This window comes from Protopterus annectens, chromosome 9.part0 (genome assembly GCF_019279795.1).
Source record: "Protopterus annectens isolate FY-2018-M chromosome 9.part0, PAN1.0, whole genome shotgun sequence".
Classification (NCBI taxonomy): Eukaryota; Metazoa; Chordata; order Ceratodontiformes; family Protopteridae; genus Protopterus; species Protopterus annectens.
Window position 1 is genome coordinate 937,605,661 of NC_056743.1, and position 15,353 is coordinate 937,621,013.

The 15,353-nt window shown below is 38.0% G+C and overlaps 1 protein-coding gene across 1 annotated transcript in view; it reads left to right on the top strand.

The window, feature by feature from the left end:
* KCNH3 (potassium voltage-gated channel subfamily H member 3) overlaps positions 1 to 15,353 on the top strand; it is an 873,803-nt gene that overhangs the window by 448,554 nt on the left and 409,896 nt on the right. The window contains exon 2 of the mRNA XM_044083680.1: positions 13,512 to 13,745. Coding sequence (XP_043939615.1) covers positions 13,512 to 13,745 — 234 coding nt within the window. The remainder of the gene's footprint in view (positions 1 to 13,511; positions 13,746 to 15,353) is intronic.

The following is a 15,353-nucleotide window of genomic DNA, read 5'->3' on the forward strand; positions in this document are numbered from 1 at the left end:
AGTAAAATAATTATTAAAGGCATCAGGAATCTGGTTAGAGTTATTATGGTTGAATCCTGAAGGGGCAGGAGTTTTAGAGTGCCCTGGCTGAAGAAGTTTGTTAATGCGTGACCAGAATTTTTGTGGTTTTTCTTGGTGAGTTTGTTGGAGGTGAAGGTAATAGTCTTTTTTGTCTCTGAGAATTTTCTTTTTGGTGGCATTTCTTAACTGTTTAAAGTAAAGTTGATCTGATGGACTTTTGGAGGCTCTCCATTTGGCCCAAATTTTATTTCTGAGGAGGATCTTTTGCCTAGTTTGTTTTGTGAGTCAGGGGGCAATTTTGGTCCTTATTTGGGAAGAGCAATAGGGGGCATGGCAATCTAGGATTTGAAGGAATCTAGTATTAAAGTAGGTCACTGTTTTGTCAAGTTGAAGATGAAACATTGGTGACCAGTCACATGCTTTCAGTTCATTTTGGAAGCTCTCTGGATTAAAGAATTTTTTGGAATGGGAGGTTTTAAAAATATTAGTATTAGGGCTATGAATTTTTTGTTTAAGAATATAGGTTAGCATTTGGTCACTGATATTGTCAGGAAGGGTTCCTGGTTTATAAGTATCAAGATGGCTATTGAGAAGGATCCAATCTAGGGTGGTTTCCTTACTGCTTGGCTTATGGATTCTAGTAGGAGTGGTTATTATTTGTGAGAATCCGTGAAGATTTATGTGATTGGTAGGATTAGGGGAACTACAGGTTGCCCAGTCTATATTAAAGTCTCCTAACAGAATGGTTTCCTGAGGTAGGTGGGTAGAGAGGTAACTAAGTATGTTTTCAAGAGTATTGATATTATTTCCAGGGGGAAGATATGTGCAAATTAGATAGATAGATTTGTAGTTGTTGATTTGAAGTTTGGCAGTGAGGGTTTCTGCATTGGTATCTGAAGTTAGGAGCACATTGAAGGGTGAAACTTGGAGTTCAGATTTATACAAAATGGCTACACCTCCACCCTTTTTGATTTTGCAGTCACATCTTAGGATATTATATCCAGGAGGGGTAATCTCCTGGTCCAGAGTTGAGGTCTTTAGCCATGTATCTGTAATACAGAGAATATCGAATGAGTGCACCTCTAAGAGTGCATGTAGGTAGGTAATTTTATTGTTAATGCTATCGATGTTAAGGTGAGCTATCAGGAGGGAGTTAGATGGTCAATTTAGGGTAGTGATAGCAGGAGATGTTAGGTTGTGTGGGTTATTGGGAATATTAGTATTGGGGCCAGGGCTTGGATGAATATCAACATCTAATAGGGGGTGTTGTTGAGGATATTGTTCAAACTTAAGGATTTTGTAGTAATTGTTTAGGGTTTTTTTGACAAGGAAGTAAGTAACATGGGTAGATCTATGGTACTTTGGAAGTATATAGATAGAGGTGGAGGTTATGTTACTATGGTTGAGGGAGTTTATGCGAGAAACCGGTAGAGTTTGCTGGTAGGGGTGGTGGTGTACCGGAAGAGAAAAATGTTCAAAGAAGGTTAGTGTGTATGGTACTGTAAGAGAAGCAAGAGTTGTAGTTAATAATAGTAGGCTTGTGTATATAGACTTGTGTATCGGGGCCATTAGGATGTGTAGATAAGGAGTTAGAGTATGTTGAGGGAAGGAGTGTAGTACGTAAAACTAAAGGGGGGAGAAGGAAAGAGTGCTGTATGAGGTAGAGTAGGTTGAGGGAAGGAGTGTAGTACGTAAAACTAAAGGGGGGAGAAGGAGAGAGTGCTGTATGAGGTAGAGTAGGTTGAGGGAAGGAGTGTAGTACGTAAAACTAAAGGGGGGAGAAGGAGAGAGTGCTGTATGAGGTAGAGTAGGTTGAGGGAAGAAGTGTATAATAAACTAAATTAAAGGAGGTTGTAAGAGAGAAGCTGTATAATATTAGCAATGCAGGATGTGGTATGGAAAGATTAGGGAGTGGACCTAAAAGGTAATTAACTTAATTAAGAAATTGTTGAGGTTGCGGGTGGAGCTGTTAAGTAGAAGTAGTAAGGGATAATATTGTCCCTCTGAGTTCACTGCATCCTAAGGAAAAGCATACAGCAGTCTCTAAGAAATGCCAAATTGATTGTTTCACCATGAAAAAACAGTCGTCACAGATGTGATCCTCTACCAAGTGTAGAAATCCCCTACATTGGCTTACCTACACTTCATTGATGCCTCTTCAGTCAGCATTCTCATTGTTGAAACTTAAATTTTGAGATAAATTTTCCACAATGTGTTGAATAGTGCCATCCACAGTGAATTTTGAAGGGTTTTTATCCTTTTCTTCACTTGAGTATGACCACAAATTTGGCATACATATCTTAAGGGTGATGAAGATGCCATATGGGGGCATAGGGGGAGGGCTCCCCCCTGCAAAAATGTTTTTATATATTTTTTTATATAGTTTTTAAATAATGGCTTTTTGAATTTATCTTTTGGAAAGCCATCAACTACATTTTTAGGGAAAAATCAGAACTCTGTACTACAATTAGCCAAGGTGTATAACATTTTAATGACAAATAGGGTAAATGGAACTGTAGTATTTGCAGTTTTATATTATCCAAACTTGAAAATATCCATATTATATTTCAGAGTTAATGTGTACAGATATTCTACCATTTGTCTGTTTAATAGGTCAAATCTCAGACTGTCTTTGCATGGACACTGTTAGACTTATACCCCTGAAGTTAACATTTTTAGTTAGTGGGATTTGTTGTTGTTGATGCTTGGCAAGTTTGTTGAGTGTACTTTTCATCAAATTTTTTTACTTCTTGGAATATTTACCAGGGAAAATCAAACTGCTTCCAAAAATAAAATTTTGATAATATACAAACACACACACACACGTAGATACACAAACTATATATATAATGCCATTCAGGATTGCAGCTACAAATTGGGTGGTATGGGCTGTGCAGCATAATATTATAGTGTATATCTAGCTGTGTGGCATATATAGTATGCAAATACGCATAGGTGTACACACGTACACACGCGCGCGCACACACACACACACACACACACACACACACACACACACACACACACACACACACACACACACTATGGAATCTAATGCCCCTTTCATTCTTCTTCAGCATATGGGTTTGAATACGATCCTCGGATCCGACTTGGCTGCATATTCCAGACTTCGGACACAGCTCTTAAGCTTCTCCCTCTACCCATAATGCACTATTCCATCCCCATTGCTTTAGATCTCATTTGCTGCCATCGGGAGCAGACATAGGTTAATCTCTCGAATTATCGTAGTGGGTTTCCATGACTTTAGAACATTATTTTACTTTTCTTAGAGATTTTTCAATAACTTTAGTCATCCTCCCTCTTAGCTATAAATTAGGTGGCATAGGCTGTGCATCATAATATTACAGTGTTTATCTAACCTGTGTGGCATATGTAGTATGCAGACATGCATAGGTGCACACACACACACACACACACACACACACACACACACACACACACACACACATGCATGTGCGCGCACATAGATACACAAACTATAAATGTACTGCCATGCAGGAGGAGTGCAGCTATAAATCGGGTGGCATGGGCTGTGCACCGTAATATTACAGTGAATATCTAACCTGTGTGGCAAATATATAGTATGTAGAAATGCATCGGTGTGCGCGCACACACACACACACACAAATTATAGCTATAATGCCATGTAGTAGTGCAGGTATAATTTAGGTGAACTAACATAATCTATTAATGAAAAAATTTCTAAATGATATCCACTATTGAGAAATGTTCATCTGTAGCTTCACCTCCACTCCTTTATAAAGATGTACACTTTATCGTGTAAAGCTGTGTTCACATTCAGCATGGGTCATTTATAAGACAATATTTTTTTATAATGACTGCAGTATGAAAGAAATAAAACAAAAGAAAGGCAGACAGAGTGAAAGAGATTTAAAAAGCAAATTAGTACATGATACATCTTTAAAAGTCTTACAAAAATAGTAAATCCCAGAATGACAAAAACAGTAAATCCCAGAATGTAGTATATCAAGACCCCATGGTGTGTAGCTCATAATTTTGCAGTTGTATGCACATTTTATATCATCTCCCAATTTATAGGTGCCTGGTTACAAATGAAAAGAATTACATTTTTCCATGTCAGTGCTAGCCACCCGGTGGTGTAAACCTTGGCTCTAGGTGGTTTGATTACACTGATTGATGTTGATGTGACACCCAAATCCCATGTAAAAATGGGACAAAAGGGGGTTAATGATGATGATAATGATTAGGTCTCTAATAACATATCAACATAAAAAACTGCTCTTGTTACAATTATCACTAAAGGTGTACTCTAAAAGTGTCTGATGATGATAGCTCAGTCTCTTAGAGACAGAGCTAGCTGAGAAACTGTTCTATCTGCAGCCACAAGAATATTTAAACATGTGGCATTTTGCACAACTTCAATACAGATTCAGAAAAGACTGCAGACTATTACAGCTCACCTGTATGTTTCTAATTCCAAATACAGAAATGTAAACAAAGGCCAGCTCACGTATTCTTAATTCATAGATTCCTGGAAAAGCAATAAGCACACCCTACTGCTGAATTAAGTACAAGGAACAGGCTATAGTGACCAGGTAGTATCCTGGTACACTGATTACCAGGCAGAATCTACTTTGTAAAGACCAATGGTAGTTCTTCCTCTCAGCTAAGACACATCAAGGATCAATGCTGGGCCAGTCCTGTTTTCCTGTTATATAAATATATTTCCTAGGGACCATCTAGGAATGAGCATCACCCTGTATGCAGATGACATGTTAGTACATGTCATTCTGTTACAATTGAAAATATCGGGCAGGGCCTTCACCATCTATAACAATGATTCCTATTAAAAAGCTATACTTTAGCTTTAAAAATTGAATTTGTGTTTTGTTAACCAGTCCCCAGACCCTTCTTAGCCATAACTTGGGCCATGTGGGCAGTGTTAAAACACAACCTGTAGGGGCAGTTTTAGAGTGGCCAAAAAAGACAGAATCAGTGCTCCTTGTTGCATTTGCCAGACTTCAAAATATAGAATAAATGAAGCGTAAAGATTTGATTTAAATACTTTGGTGTGTATGAGGATCTGCACTGTTCTCTGGAATACATACTAAGTATCAACAAACTAAAATGAAAGGACTGCGGTCCTCATTGCAAATTTCTGTCATGTCTGTAGGTCTGGAAGTGCCACAAATTACTGTGGTCTACTAAGAGCACTTTACTAAGGTAGCTTAAAAAACTTAGTGAACATGATGGAAGTCTATGATCTACTCACTGGGCTGTCACACTTTTTTTAGGCATATAGGTTAAAGCTAGAATATGACAGGTACAACAGTGTGAAATCCACTTCACTGATGAGCAGCATTCATGTGCACAAATGTATATCCATTCAGTAAGCCATCCTCAAATTAATAGGCTAATAAATGTTTTGAGAATCTTTTCTTTTGAACTTAGTTTGAATTCTTATAGTCAGCAACAAAACCACTTAGTAGTCTGCATAATTCATCATGTCATGCCTAATTTCTGAACCTTAATTTCCGGGATTTTCTTCAAATGCACTTTTGAACAATGGCCATTTCATGCTCACTCTGGACTATTTACAAATTACCAAACACTTCTCTATGGGGGAACAGACTCCAACAGCTATAGCAAGTCATCCCTTACTCTGCAACCACAAATACGTACCTAGCCATTCAGTCTAGTTAAAAAAAGTCACAAATGTTAATATAGTTTATTTCTTAATACATTAGAACATCTACATTTATGGTAAGTGTACACAACTGTACTTTATTCTGTCAACTTTCTAAGTGTAGAAGCACAATATTTAAAGTGTGTCCCTATTTTTGGGCCATTGTCCCTACATTATTTTAAGCTTTCTACAGATTTCTTGTGCTAAGAGGTTGAGATGTATGTTCTTCATGTATTTTCACATTGTTGGTAACTAAAGAACTCATTGTGTTTGGTTGGCATAATGGTTAAGGTGTTTACCTTACAGACACAAGGTGCAGGGTTTAATACATAGGGTAACTGGCTAGGCTTAAAATGGCTCACAAGAGCACTTAGCCTAGTACTAATCTATGAACCTATGTTCTATGAACCTATATCAAAATCTATCTTGGGGAAGATCTTTGGAAGAAATGTCCAGCCAGCCACAAGCCACCTTAAAGGTATTACTACACTATATCAACCAATCAAAAATAATGAAAAAAAATGTTTTCATTCAAATGCCTTTTCTGCAGTACTAATGTCCTAAACAATCTCTAAGTGATTTGTATTATTATTTTTTTTCTTTTTTAATATTCAAACAGACAAAGCAAAAGCCAGTAGAATGTTTCCAGTTTAAAAGTCCAGAATATCAAACCAAAACAAACTAAATAAACAAATTGAAAAAGGCATTGGAAAATGAAGGACCATGAAACTTGAGAAGTGCAAATATACAGTTTAATTACTAACTACTTTCATTTGTCCAGAAACATATAAAGACTTCCTCAGATTGATAAACCATGCTCAAACACACAATTAAATAAATTACAGAGGTATCAAATTAGATATCAGTTATAAATAAATTACAGAGGTATCAAATTACATAGCAGTTGTTATAAATAAATGAGAGGTATCAAATTACTTAGCTGTTGTTATCATTTACCATGAGTCATTGATATGAAAAGAGGTGTATTAAAAAATATTAAAAAAAAAACATGCACTGCACAGTTCCTAGTCTGAATACAAGACTTAACTTTAAAAGCCATTTGAATGTAGACTGCTGGGGAATACATGTAAGAAAATGTGACAATAGTTTCAACTTTTATTTTTCATTTTACAGTATTTTTTCAATTTTTTTTTGTTTTGACCCAAAATTGCCGTATAGAGGCTCTCATGTTGAAGAGATTTCCTTTACTGGCCAGTTCCTATTTTTTATTACTGTTACAATGACTGGCCAGTACTTCTTGATCACATAGTGCAGTCTGTTTTTCCTTACAATTCCATCAGCAAGAAGAACATTTTTGTAGTCCTGTTTCCCTTCACTTACAGTGGGATTTCTTGCTTTGCCTTACTTTCGCCATCAGGATTACCAGTTATCTTTTTAAATGATTCCCTTTGATTTGTGTTATAGGTGTGTACTAGGCTAATGACCACAAGGGCCTTTTTAAGTCAAGCCATGCAATCCAAATATCTGAAAAGTTCTGGTAGCCTTGATGAGTGTAAGCAAGGGCTTGGGAGGTGAAACACTTACAAGCAGGGTCCTGGGAGATGAATCACTTACAGGCTGCCTGTGCTATCTGCTAAAGGGCATTTAGCACAATTGCGATTATTAAGCTTGGAAGAAAATATGATGTTGATTTAATACGAGCTCAGAATTTTAAATTCAGGCCACAAATTCTGGCGGAGGTGTAAAGCTGATATATGTACCTGACAGCTTACATTTAAAAGACTGACATGGGCAGTGTGAACTTTCTTTCAAAAGTTGTTACTGTCCCTGTAGCTTGACTACCTCATCCAGAATCAATGCACTAATTATTTTTTTAAGGTTAAAAATGTCTTAGATGTAGCCAAGCTCCCTGACATTAACTTGCTTCAGTCAAACAGTGCCTATATAATAATGCAACAGATACTATTATAAAATACTAGAAGGAAATACTGTGAGAGTTAATAAAAAGAGTAAAAGATGCAGAAAGGGACTGTGAAACTCTGTACAGATAGAAACAAAGAGAACATCACTTAAATCATGATTTTATTGTGTGCAACACTCTTAATGTTGCATTTAATGAGAATAAAACAATCTTTTTGTGATGAGCAAAATTTGACATTTGGATGGCTTTGCCTGAAGGAGTATCTAAGGAATTTCTTATTTTCCTCCCCCCTCCAAACTAGAAAAGCTATTACCAAAAATATGTTTTGTCTGTATCTGGAGTATGGGTAATTAATCATGGAATCTGCTGGTGAAAACTGTACTGCCGTGAATAGAGGAACATACCACAATAATGATCACAGGAGCCGCAAATTCCAGTAGCAGACATATAGCCTCACCCATGTGCGTCCACACATGTAAGCACACATAGCTGTGCTGCTATTAGAATGGTTGTGAGTCAAGATAAGGGCCTCCTTGAAAAGTCAGTACTAATTTATTTCTTATAAATGGAGAGGAAATAGATATACAGGTAAAGCAAGCAGAGGAATATACAGAATGGGAAGGGGAAAGGAAGAGTGCTGTGGGGGAGTTGGAGCAAGGGTGTTTCATTTAGGTGGGACAAGTGGCATTTTTTTAAGAAGAGTAGAGGGGAAAGGAAGGAAGGGAATAGCATGGGCAAGAAAGAGAATATAGGAATAGTGAGGGGGTGAGCCACACAAATAAACACAAAAAACAGTGGCAAAGACTTACAGGAGAGGTATTGACACAAATGGGAGAACCACAAAGGAGAGAGACAGACAGATGGAGGACAATTGGTGATGGGGAGACTGAACTACTAAATGAAACACAAAAATGGGAAGCACCATGATGGGGGACAGAGTGGGGTTATGACTAACTCCAGGCTGTACATTGCCACACCCAACCTGAAGTCAGTCACCTCTGTGACCACCATCATGGCTGGTCCCAGCCGTCATAGGCTTGCTGGCTAGAACCAGGCAGCTGTGTGACTATACAAGTTACATGAGGATCATACCTCTCAACTGTCTAGATTTTTGCAGAATGTCCAGATTTATGCTTCATATTTTTGGCCTGTTCTTCCTAAAATCTTTGGTTTTCTGGCAAATCACTGAGGATTGAAATAATTAAATAATGACATACATTTGAGTTTCAGACTTCATTTCCTTCAAAAAATGTATGCTATGCAAATGCTGTTATTCCAAAAACTCTGTAATCCATAAGAGCAATATTCAAAATATGTCCCTATTTTTGGGCCTTTGCCCCCCCCCCCCATTATTTTAGGCTCTGTCCAAATTTCTTATACTAAGAGGTTGCAAGGTATGATGAGGATGTGCACCAGGCTGACAGCATGGATGCCCAGCCATTGGTCAGCAATGACCATCATCAGGCTTTCTAGCTCCTGCCAGAAGATCCAGTGGGACTCCTCAGTGATACTCATTGATGGGGTGCCTACAGTCCCTCCCTTGGAAACAGAGAACCAGAGAACACTAGCAAGCTCTTCAGGTCACTCTCTTCCTCACCCTGCAGAATGACCTTCATCACCCTGCAGAGGATCAGACCTACAGACTACTGGGGACCCAACAGGTGATAATGAGGCTGGTGCGTAGTGCAGTGGCCTCTGCTACACCTCATACCCTGTCATTGATGACACTGCATAAAATAGGAATGCAAATGGAGGGAAATAAAACAAAAGGAAGAAGACAGTAATAAAAACAAAGCCAACTATTAATATGTTGTGCTGCACTGGTTGGAGGTACATGCCCTGGAGTAATAAAATACAGTTAAGTATGCAATGACAAACCAAAAGCAATATATAGTCCTCACACAAATGTACTACAAAATTATGTGTACCACAACAGCAAGATTACATGCTACTTAACCAATCACATATGTGTAGGAAAGTGGCACAGATCATGAGTAGCAAACAGAGTGATACAAGGGGCAGCAAAGCTGGACAGAAACAACCCTCAGAACATGTGCTTCCCAGCCTGGGGTAACTTAACAGCCACATATACTAGTCTCTATCTCAATATTCCAAAAGGAATAATTACGGTGAACCTAAGCCTGGTGGTAATACCTCATCATGACATATGACAGCCACCATGAAGCATCATCCATAAGCCTGACAAATGCATGCACACTTTACACCAGCTGTAACTTGACACATCATGGATGATAGAATGACCAGTATAACAGTGAGCCAATGCAGACTGACAGAGACTTTGTGCTGTAATGCCAGGGTGGTGGATATAGATAGGACACTTGGCGATTCTAACCAGAAAAGTCCAAAACAGATGATGATACCAGTGATAGTGGCAACATGCCGACTGTCAGGCCTGACTGCTTCCATGGCACTGTTAGGAATACCTGCTAGTAGGAGGGACAGTAGAACAGTTCCACTTGTAGTCAAAAGGGGTGTGGCACATAAAGCAAAGCAACACTGTCAGCAAAAGTAAAAGTAATTAGTACCTCTTGACATGAACAGTGGAGCAGGTGACTAAGAGATATGCAAGTATAATACCAGGCTAATATACACATCCTAATGGACAGGCACGCTTACCTCCTGTCTTATATTAGCCTATTGTCCTCAGTCTCATCAGTATGAGCCATGACCAGATTGCTGGGAGGTAGGCCAAACTGTAGAGAGTAAATCTCCACATTAAAGTAAAATGATGGTGATGGTGATTTTGTACTATCAGTCATTTGGTGGTAAGCATAATGCTCAACTATCCAGATTTTTGCCGAATGTCCAGATTTTTGCCATATATTTTGATGTGTTCCTCAGGAAATTTGATGTTTTCAGGCAAACCAGTGAGGATTAAAGTCACTAAATAATGACATACATTTGAGTTTCAGACTTCTGAGTTGCCTCCTGTGCAGAGTCTGCATGTCCTCCCTGTGTTTGCATGGGTTTCCTTTGGGTGCTCTGCCTTCCTCCTACATTCCAAAGACATGCAGTAGGTGGATTGGGCACTCTAACTTGGACATAGGTGTGAGTGAGTGATGTGGAAGAACTACCGTAGCATGGCTAGCCACCCAGTAGTGTAAACCTTGGCTCTAGATTGTTATTATTGAAGTGACACTCCAACCCCATGTGCAAACATGGGAAAAAGGGGTTGTGGGTGGATGGATTTAAGTTTCAGACTTCATATCTTTCAGAAAATACATTCTAAAGCAAAGCCTGTTATTCTAGCAACTTTCTAAGTTTAAAATAGCAATGTTTACAATCTGCCCCTATTTTTGGGCCTTTGCCCCCCTCCATTATTTCAAGCTTTGTCCAGATTTCTTAAACTAAGAGGTTGAGAGGTATAGTGGTAAGTGAAGATGTTATACATGGAAGAACTCATGCTTTCCACATTGTTATGCTTGCATTATATACATGTAGGGATGGTTTACCTCATCAGTTTTTAGTTTAAAATGACTATATATTCTGGAGAAATAAGGGTTTGAAAATATTTTCTTTTATTTCTGTTATCGGCCAATTGAAATTTTACTCCCTATTATTTGCCAACCCACTAAAAGGTAAATCTTGAAAAATCTTCATGATCTGAATGGATAAGCTGGAGAGGATATTGTTAAAAAGAACAAACTAGTCTCTTCTCCACATACTTTTCTCTGGGATCTTCACTGGCCCTGATGTAGGTATGGCTTAAAACCTAAACAGATGTATTTCTGTTCCAAATAGTAATCAACACTGGTTTTGTATGTTTTCTGCAGAAACAGATGCGATTTCTTCAGTAAGTTTCTTGTAACCAAATAAAGGCAGAGAAAGTAACAGTGAAGCTGACCCTTTTTGTAAAGGACTGGGTGAGGCTGAAGAGCCATAGAAACTATAGGCTTTCTGGTTTCTCTACAATCCTAACATTTGGCTCAACTACCTGTATTATTTGAAAAATACTTGTAAGTAGGTGCAACAGCTGTACAGATGTCAGTGCCAAAAAAGATGCCCATATAAGTGTATGTCAAAGATACTAACATGAGTAGAGGATTCAGTGGTACTAAAGAGACCATCTGCTTTATCCTGTGTTTGGAATTCAGTGAACGAGTTGTTCTTGCCTAAGAAGTACTTATGAATGGTTTTCTTCAACTTTTATTTTTCTGCTGATACAACAAAATATTTTTCTTTTGCTTGTTTTCATGGAACTTCATTTTTCTCAAAAAAATCAACACCCTAAATCTGTAACTTTATTGCTTCTTTAAACTTACTGCAGTGGTGACACTCCTACACTTTATAATCAGGTCCCAAGCATAATAAGAATTGTGTATGGAAGCCTTTAGGTGCCATTTGCTTAACATAGGCACACTTATTAACCCATTTTGTTTGTTTGCCATTAACCAGTCCTTTGCCACACCACAGGATGCAAAAAATGGTGAAGCTATGAAAATGAATAAAAGACTTAAATGCAAAAAAAAAAATAATAATAAACAAGTAAACATGGCCACTGCCATGTAGAACATTATTCTGGCACAATAAAGGGATCTACAAAACTCCAAAATGGAGTACATTATTAGTACTTCTCTTACGTCAATACAAGATTTATATTGGTCACGTTGTCTTAGCAGAGCTACAAGAATAGTTGGGAGACTCTATTCACCCTTTTCAGGGTTTGTTTGATCTTTTGCCTTCTGGAAAATGGTACCACAGTATGCAGTGTAAGACTATTAGATTCAGTAGGATTTTTTTTCCACAGGCCATTAAATTACTTAGTTCTTTATAATCAGTTGATAATATGTTGGTATATAGTGACTGTTGTTATATGTGTATTTGTTTTTATGTTTAAGTTTGCACATTGAGCCTGGAGAAATGTAATTTCATTTAGCTGTACACTTTTTGTTGAATAGTGTGAATGACAATGAAGCTTACTTTAACTTTGACTTTGAAATGGTGAGAAGAACTGGACAGGACATAGAAAAATGTGTGATATGTACTTTAGTCTCTCCAAAAGTTACCTCAGCACCTGAACAATGGACTGGTTCCCATGCAGACAATATGCCAGTAATAACATGCACTCTGGCTTGGAAAAGGGATCTACCCTTAAGAAGATCACACAGTGTACTGTAATAACCCATACACATAATGCAGGTAAAAGAGAAACTGACACTGTTTGGTACTGGGGGCTATCAGCATTAACTTATGGTATATGTGTTATGGTGTCAAGATGATATAAACCCTAGCCATGTGTGATATACTACTTGGAAAGTGCATTATAGTGAACAACAAAAACAGCAATGTATTCTGAATATGTTATATAAGCAGCAGCACACATTTACACAATCAAGATATCATGCGCAAGAGTTCAGCTGGTTTGTATCTTACAAGCCTGGATGTGCATTACCATCAATGCACAACCCAGCGGGTGTTAAGGCACTTTTGAAATGGCAAGATGCTTTGCTATATAGGGTGACTTATCTTAGGTATGCATTGAGTACCCGTTCCATCCACTGCTGCTCATTTCTGACTTACTACTAAAATCAGCCATGTGATCTCTACTTAAACATCCCAGAGGCTTTGAGAGGAGAGGTAATAACTGCAGGGACTGCTAGTACTAAAACTGATTTTACATCATATTTTAAATTCTGTTTTCATGTATACTCTGACAGTGTTACAGATATATTGTGACTACTGCATATATAGTTATAATTGTTCAAAAATGCATATTCTGTCTGTCTGTCGATAGCATTATACTGTCACAGCTATCTATGTGCTATGTTTGATATGTTTGGTATTTCTTGTATCCCCAGGCTGAGTCTGAAAATGGTCCCGTAGGATCAGAGCTCTACCCTATCAACAAATACTAATAAATAAATAAATAAAAGTCTCTCCACTTTTCTCTTTTAACAGACAGCAACTTTGTCCTGGGGAATGCTCAAGTACTAAATACCTTTCCTGTCGTGTACTGTTCAGACGGATTTTGTGACCTCACTGGTTTCGCCCGCGCAGAGGTGATGCAGCGAAGTTGTGCCTGTACTTTTTTATATGGAGCAGATACCAGTGAGGCCCTCAAGGCACAAATTCAAAAGGCACTAGATGAGAGGCACGAATTTAAGGCAGAGCTCATCTTTTATAAAAAGGGAGGTATGTCAATAATAGTGAACTTCAGTTTAAAAGTTTGAAAGTATGTTTTTTCAAATACTAAATGCAATGGCTGTCATTCTGTTCATTCCTAGTGTTTCTCCTTTATGACATCATTTGTTTTTTTCCTAATCATTGTTTTATAACTATAACTCAAGCCAGTGTGCTCATCCTTTGTTTCAGAGAAGGAGAGGTGTGTTTTATCTCTCATACCCTGTACCAGTGCTATTGAACACTGTCCAGTTTCTGCCCATCATTTTGAAAGATGAAGCACATCCTCCTTATGAGATAACATGTTCATTTTTCCTGTTCTCTGCCACCAGTTCCAGTGTGAAAGGAACAACAGCGAAGAAGTGAAGTTTAGCTAGCAGGCTAGCAGTGCCGCATTTCTAGTTCTGTCACTTGGTTTAGATTTGGTTTTTATTATTGATTCTGTTCTGAATTAATCTGGAAGATATGAGACAATAAGTCAGAACCTTTGCAGAATGAATAGGAATTGGAACTGGACCAAAGCTAACTCAGATGGCATAGGCTGAATGCTTGTCACATGATTCATGACGCTCTGAACACTACTGCATTTTTGTATAAGATAACTAGATGATGTAGTTGAGGTCTGCCACCATTTGGAATGAAAATTCTATGCTGTACCCATACACAAATCAGAGATATATATAGTTATTCTAACAGTTGTCATCCTGCATTGTCTTACCAAATAGGGTTATATGATGCAAACCAATGGGAGTGTTGGTGAAGTTTTTAAACCTCTAAAAGAAGTGCATCACTTGTGATACTGTAAGTTCCCAGGACAAATCAAAATGGGAAGTGATGACTTTAACAGCTCATTATTTTAACTCAGCAGCTGAACTCCTACATATCGTGTACTCGCTGAATATTGGTACCATTTGGTGCAGGAAAACTTCAGCATATGCGTAAGCCAACCATAACTCTTTTATCTATACACTTTGGTCCAGACTGTATTCTCAGCTGTGGCCATATGGTGGCAGTTTTGTGGTGCTGGCTTGCAAGCTCTCTCACTGAAAAAGTGGCTGTTCCTTGAATGTTAATTCCTAAATCTTGACACTAGACTTCCAAAATATTTTTTTATAATGCAGCTTTTGTTGCGCAACCCCCTAGCCATTTTATCCTAACTCTAATTTTTTTAGACTTTTGAGTCCATTTGTTTCACAGGTCTTCTTCAGTCCATCTTGCCTTGCTTTTGCTACCTGTCTTATTTCATAAGACCACCAAATCTGTGCCTTTATGTTGCCTTAGAAGAAGATGAATCTGAGTCTACCCTTACTACAGTAATGATTTATCTGGATGCTATGTAATAATGCAGACATTTCACACACTTTCCCAAATGTTCTAAGAATCAATTGATTCACTTTCAAACTGACTTGAAATCCTTTTGAATCAGGATATTAAAATCTCGCTCTAAAGTAAGACACCATTTCCTCTAGGTACCACTAAGAATGCTCAACACAGAATCATTCAGAAGTGATGCATACCTGCTTCTTCCATGCAGACACTGACTGCAGATGGTGCCAGGCACAGTTCAGTTATGTTTTGTCAGAGTTAACTTGTTTTTCTCCTTTTCTGTTCTACTTTCTT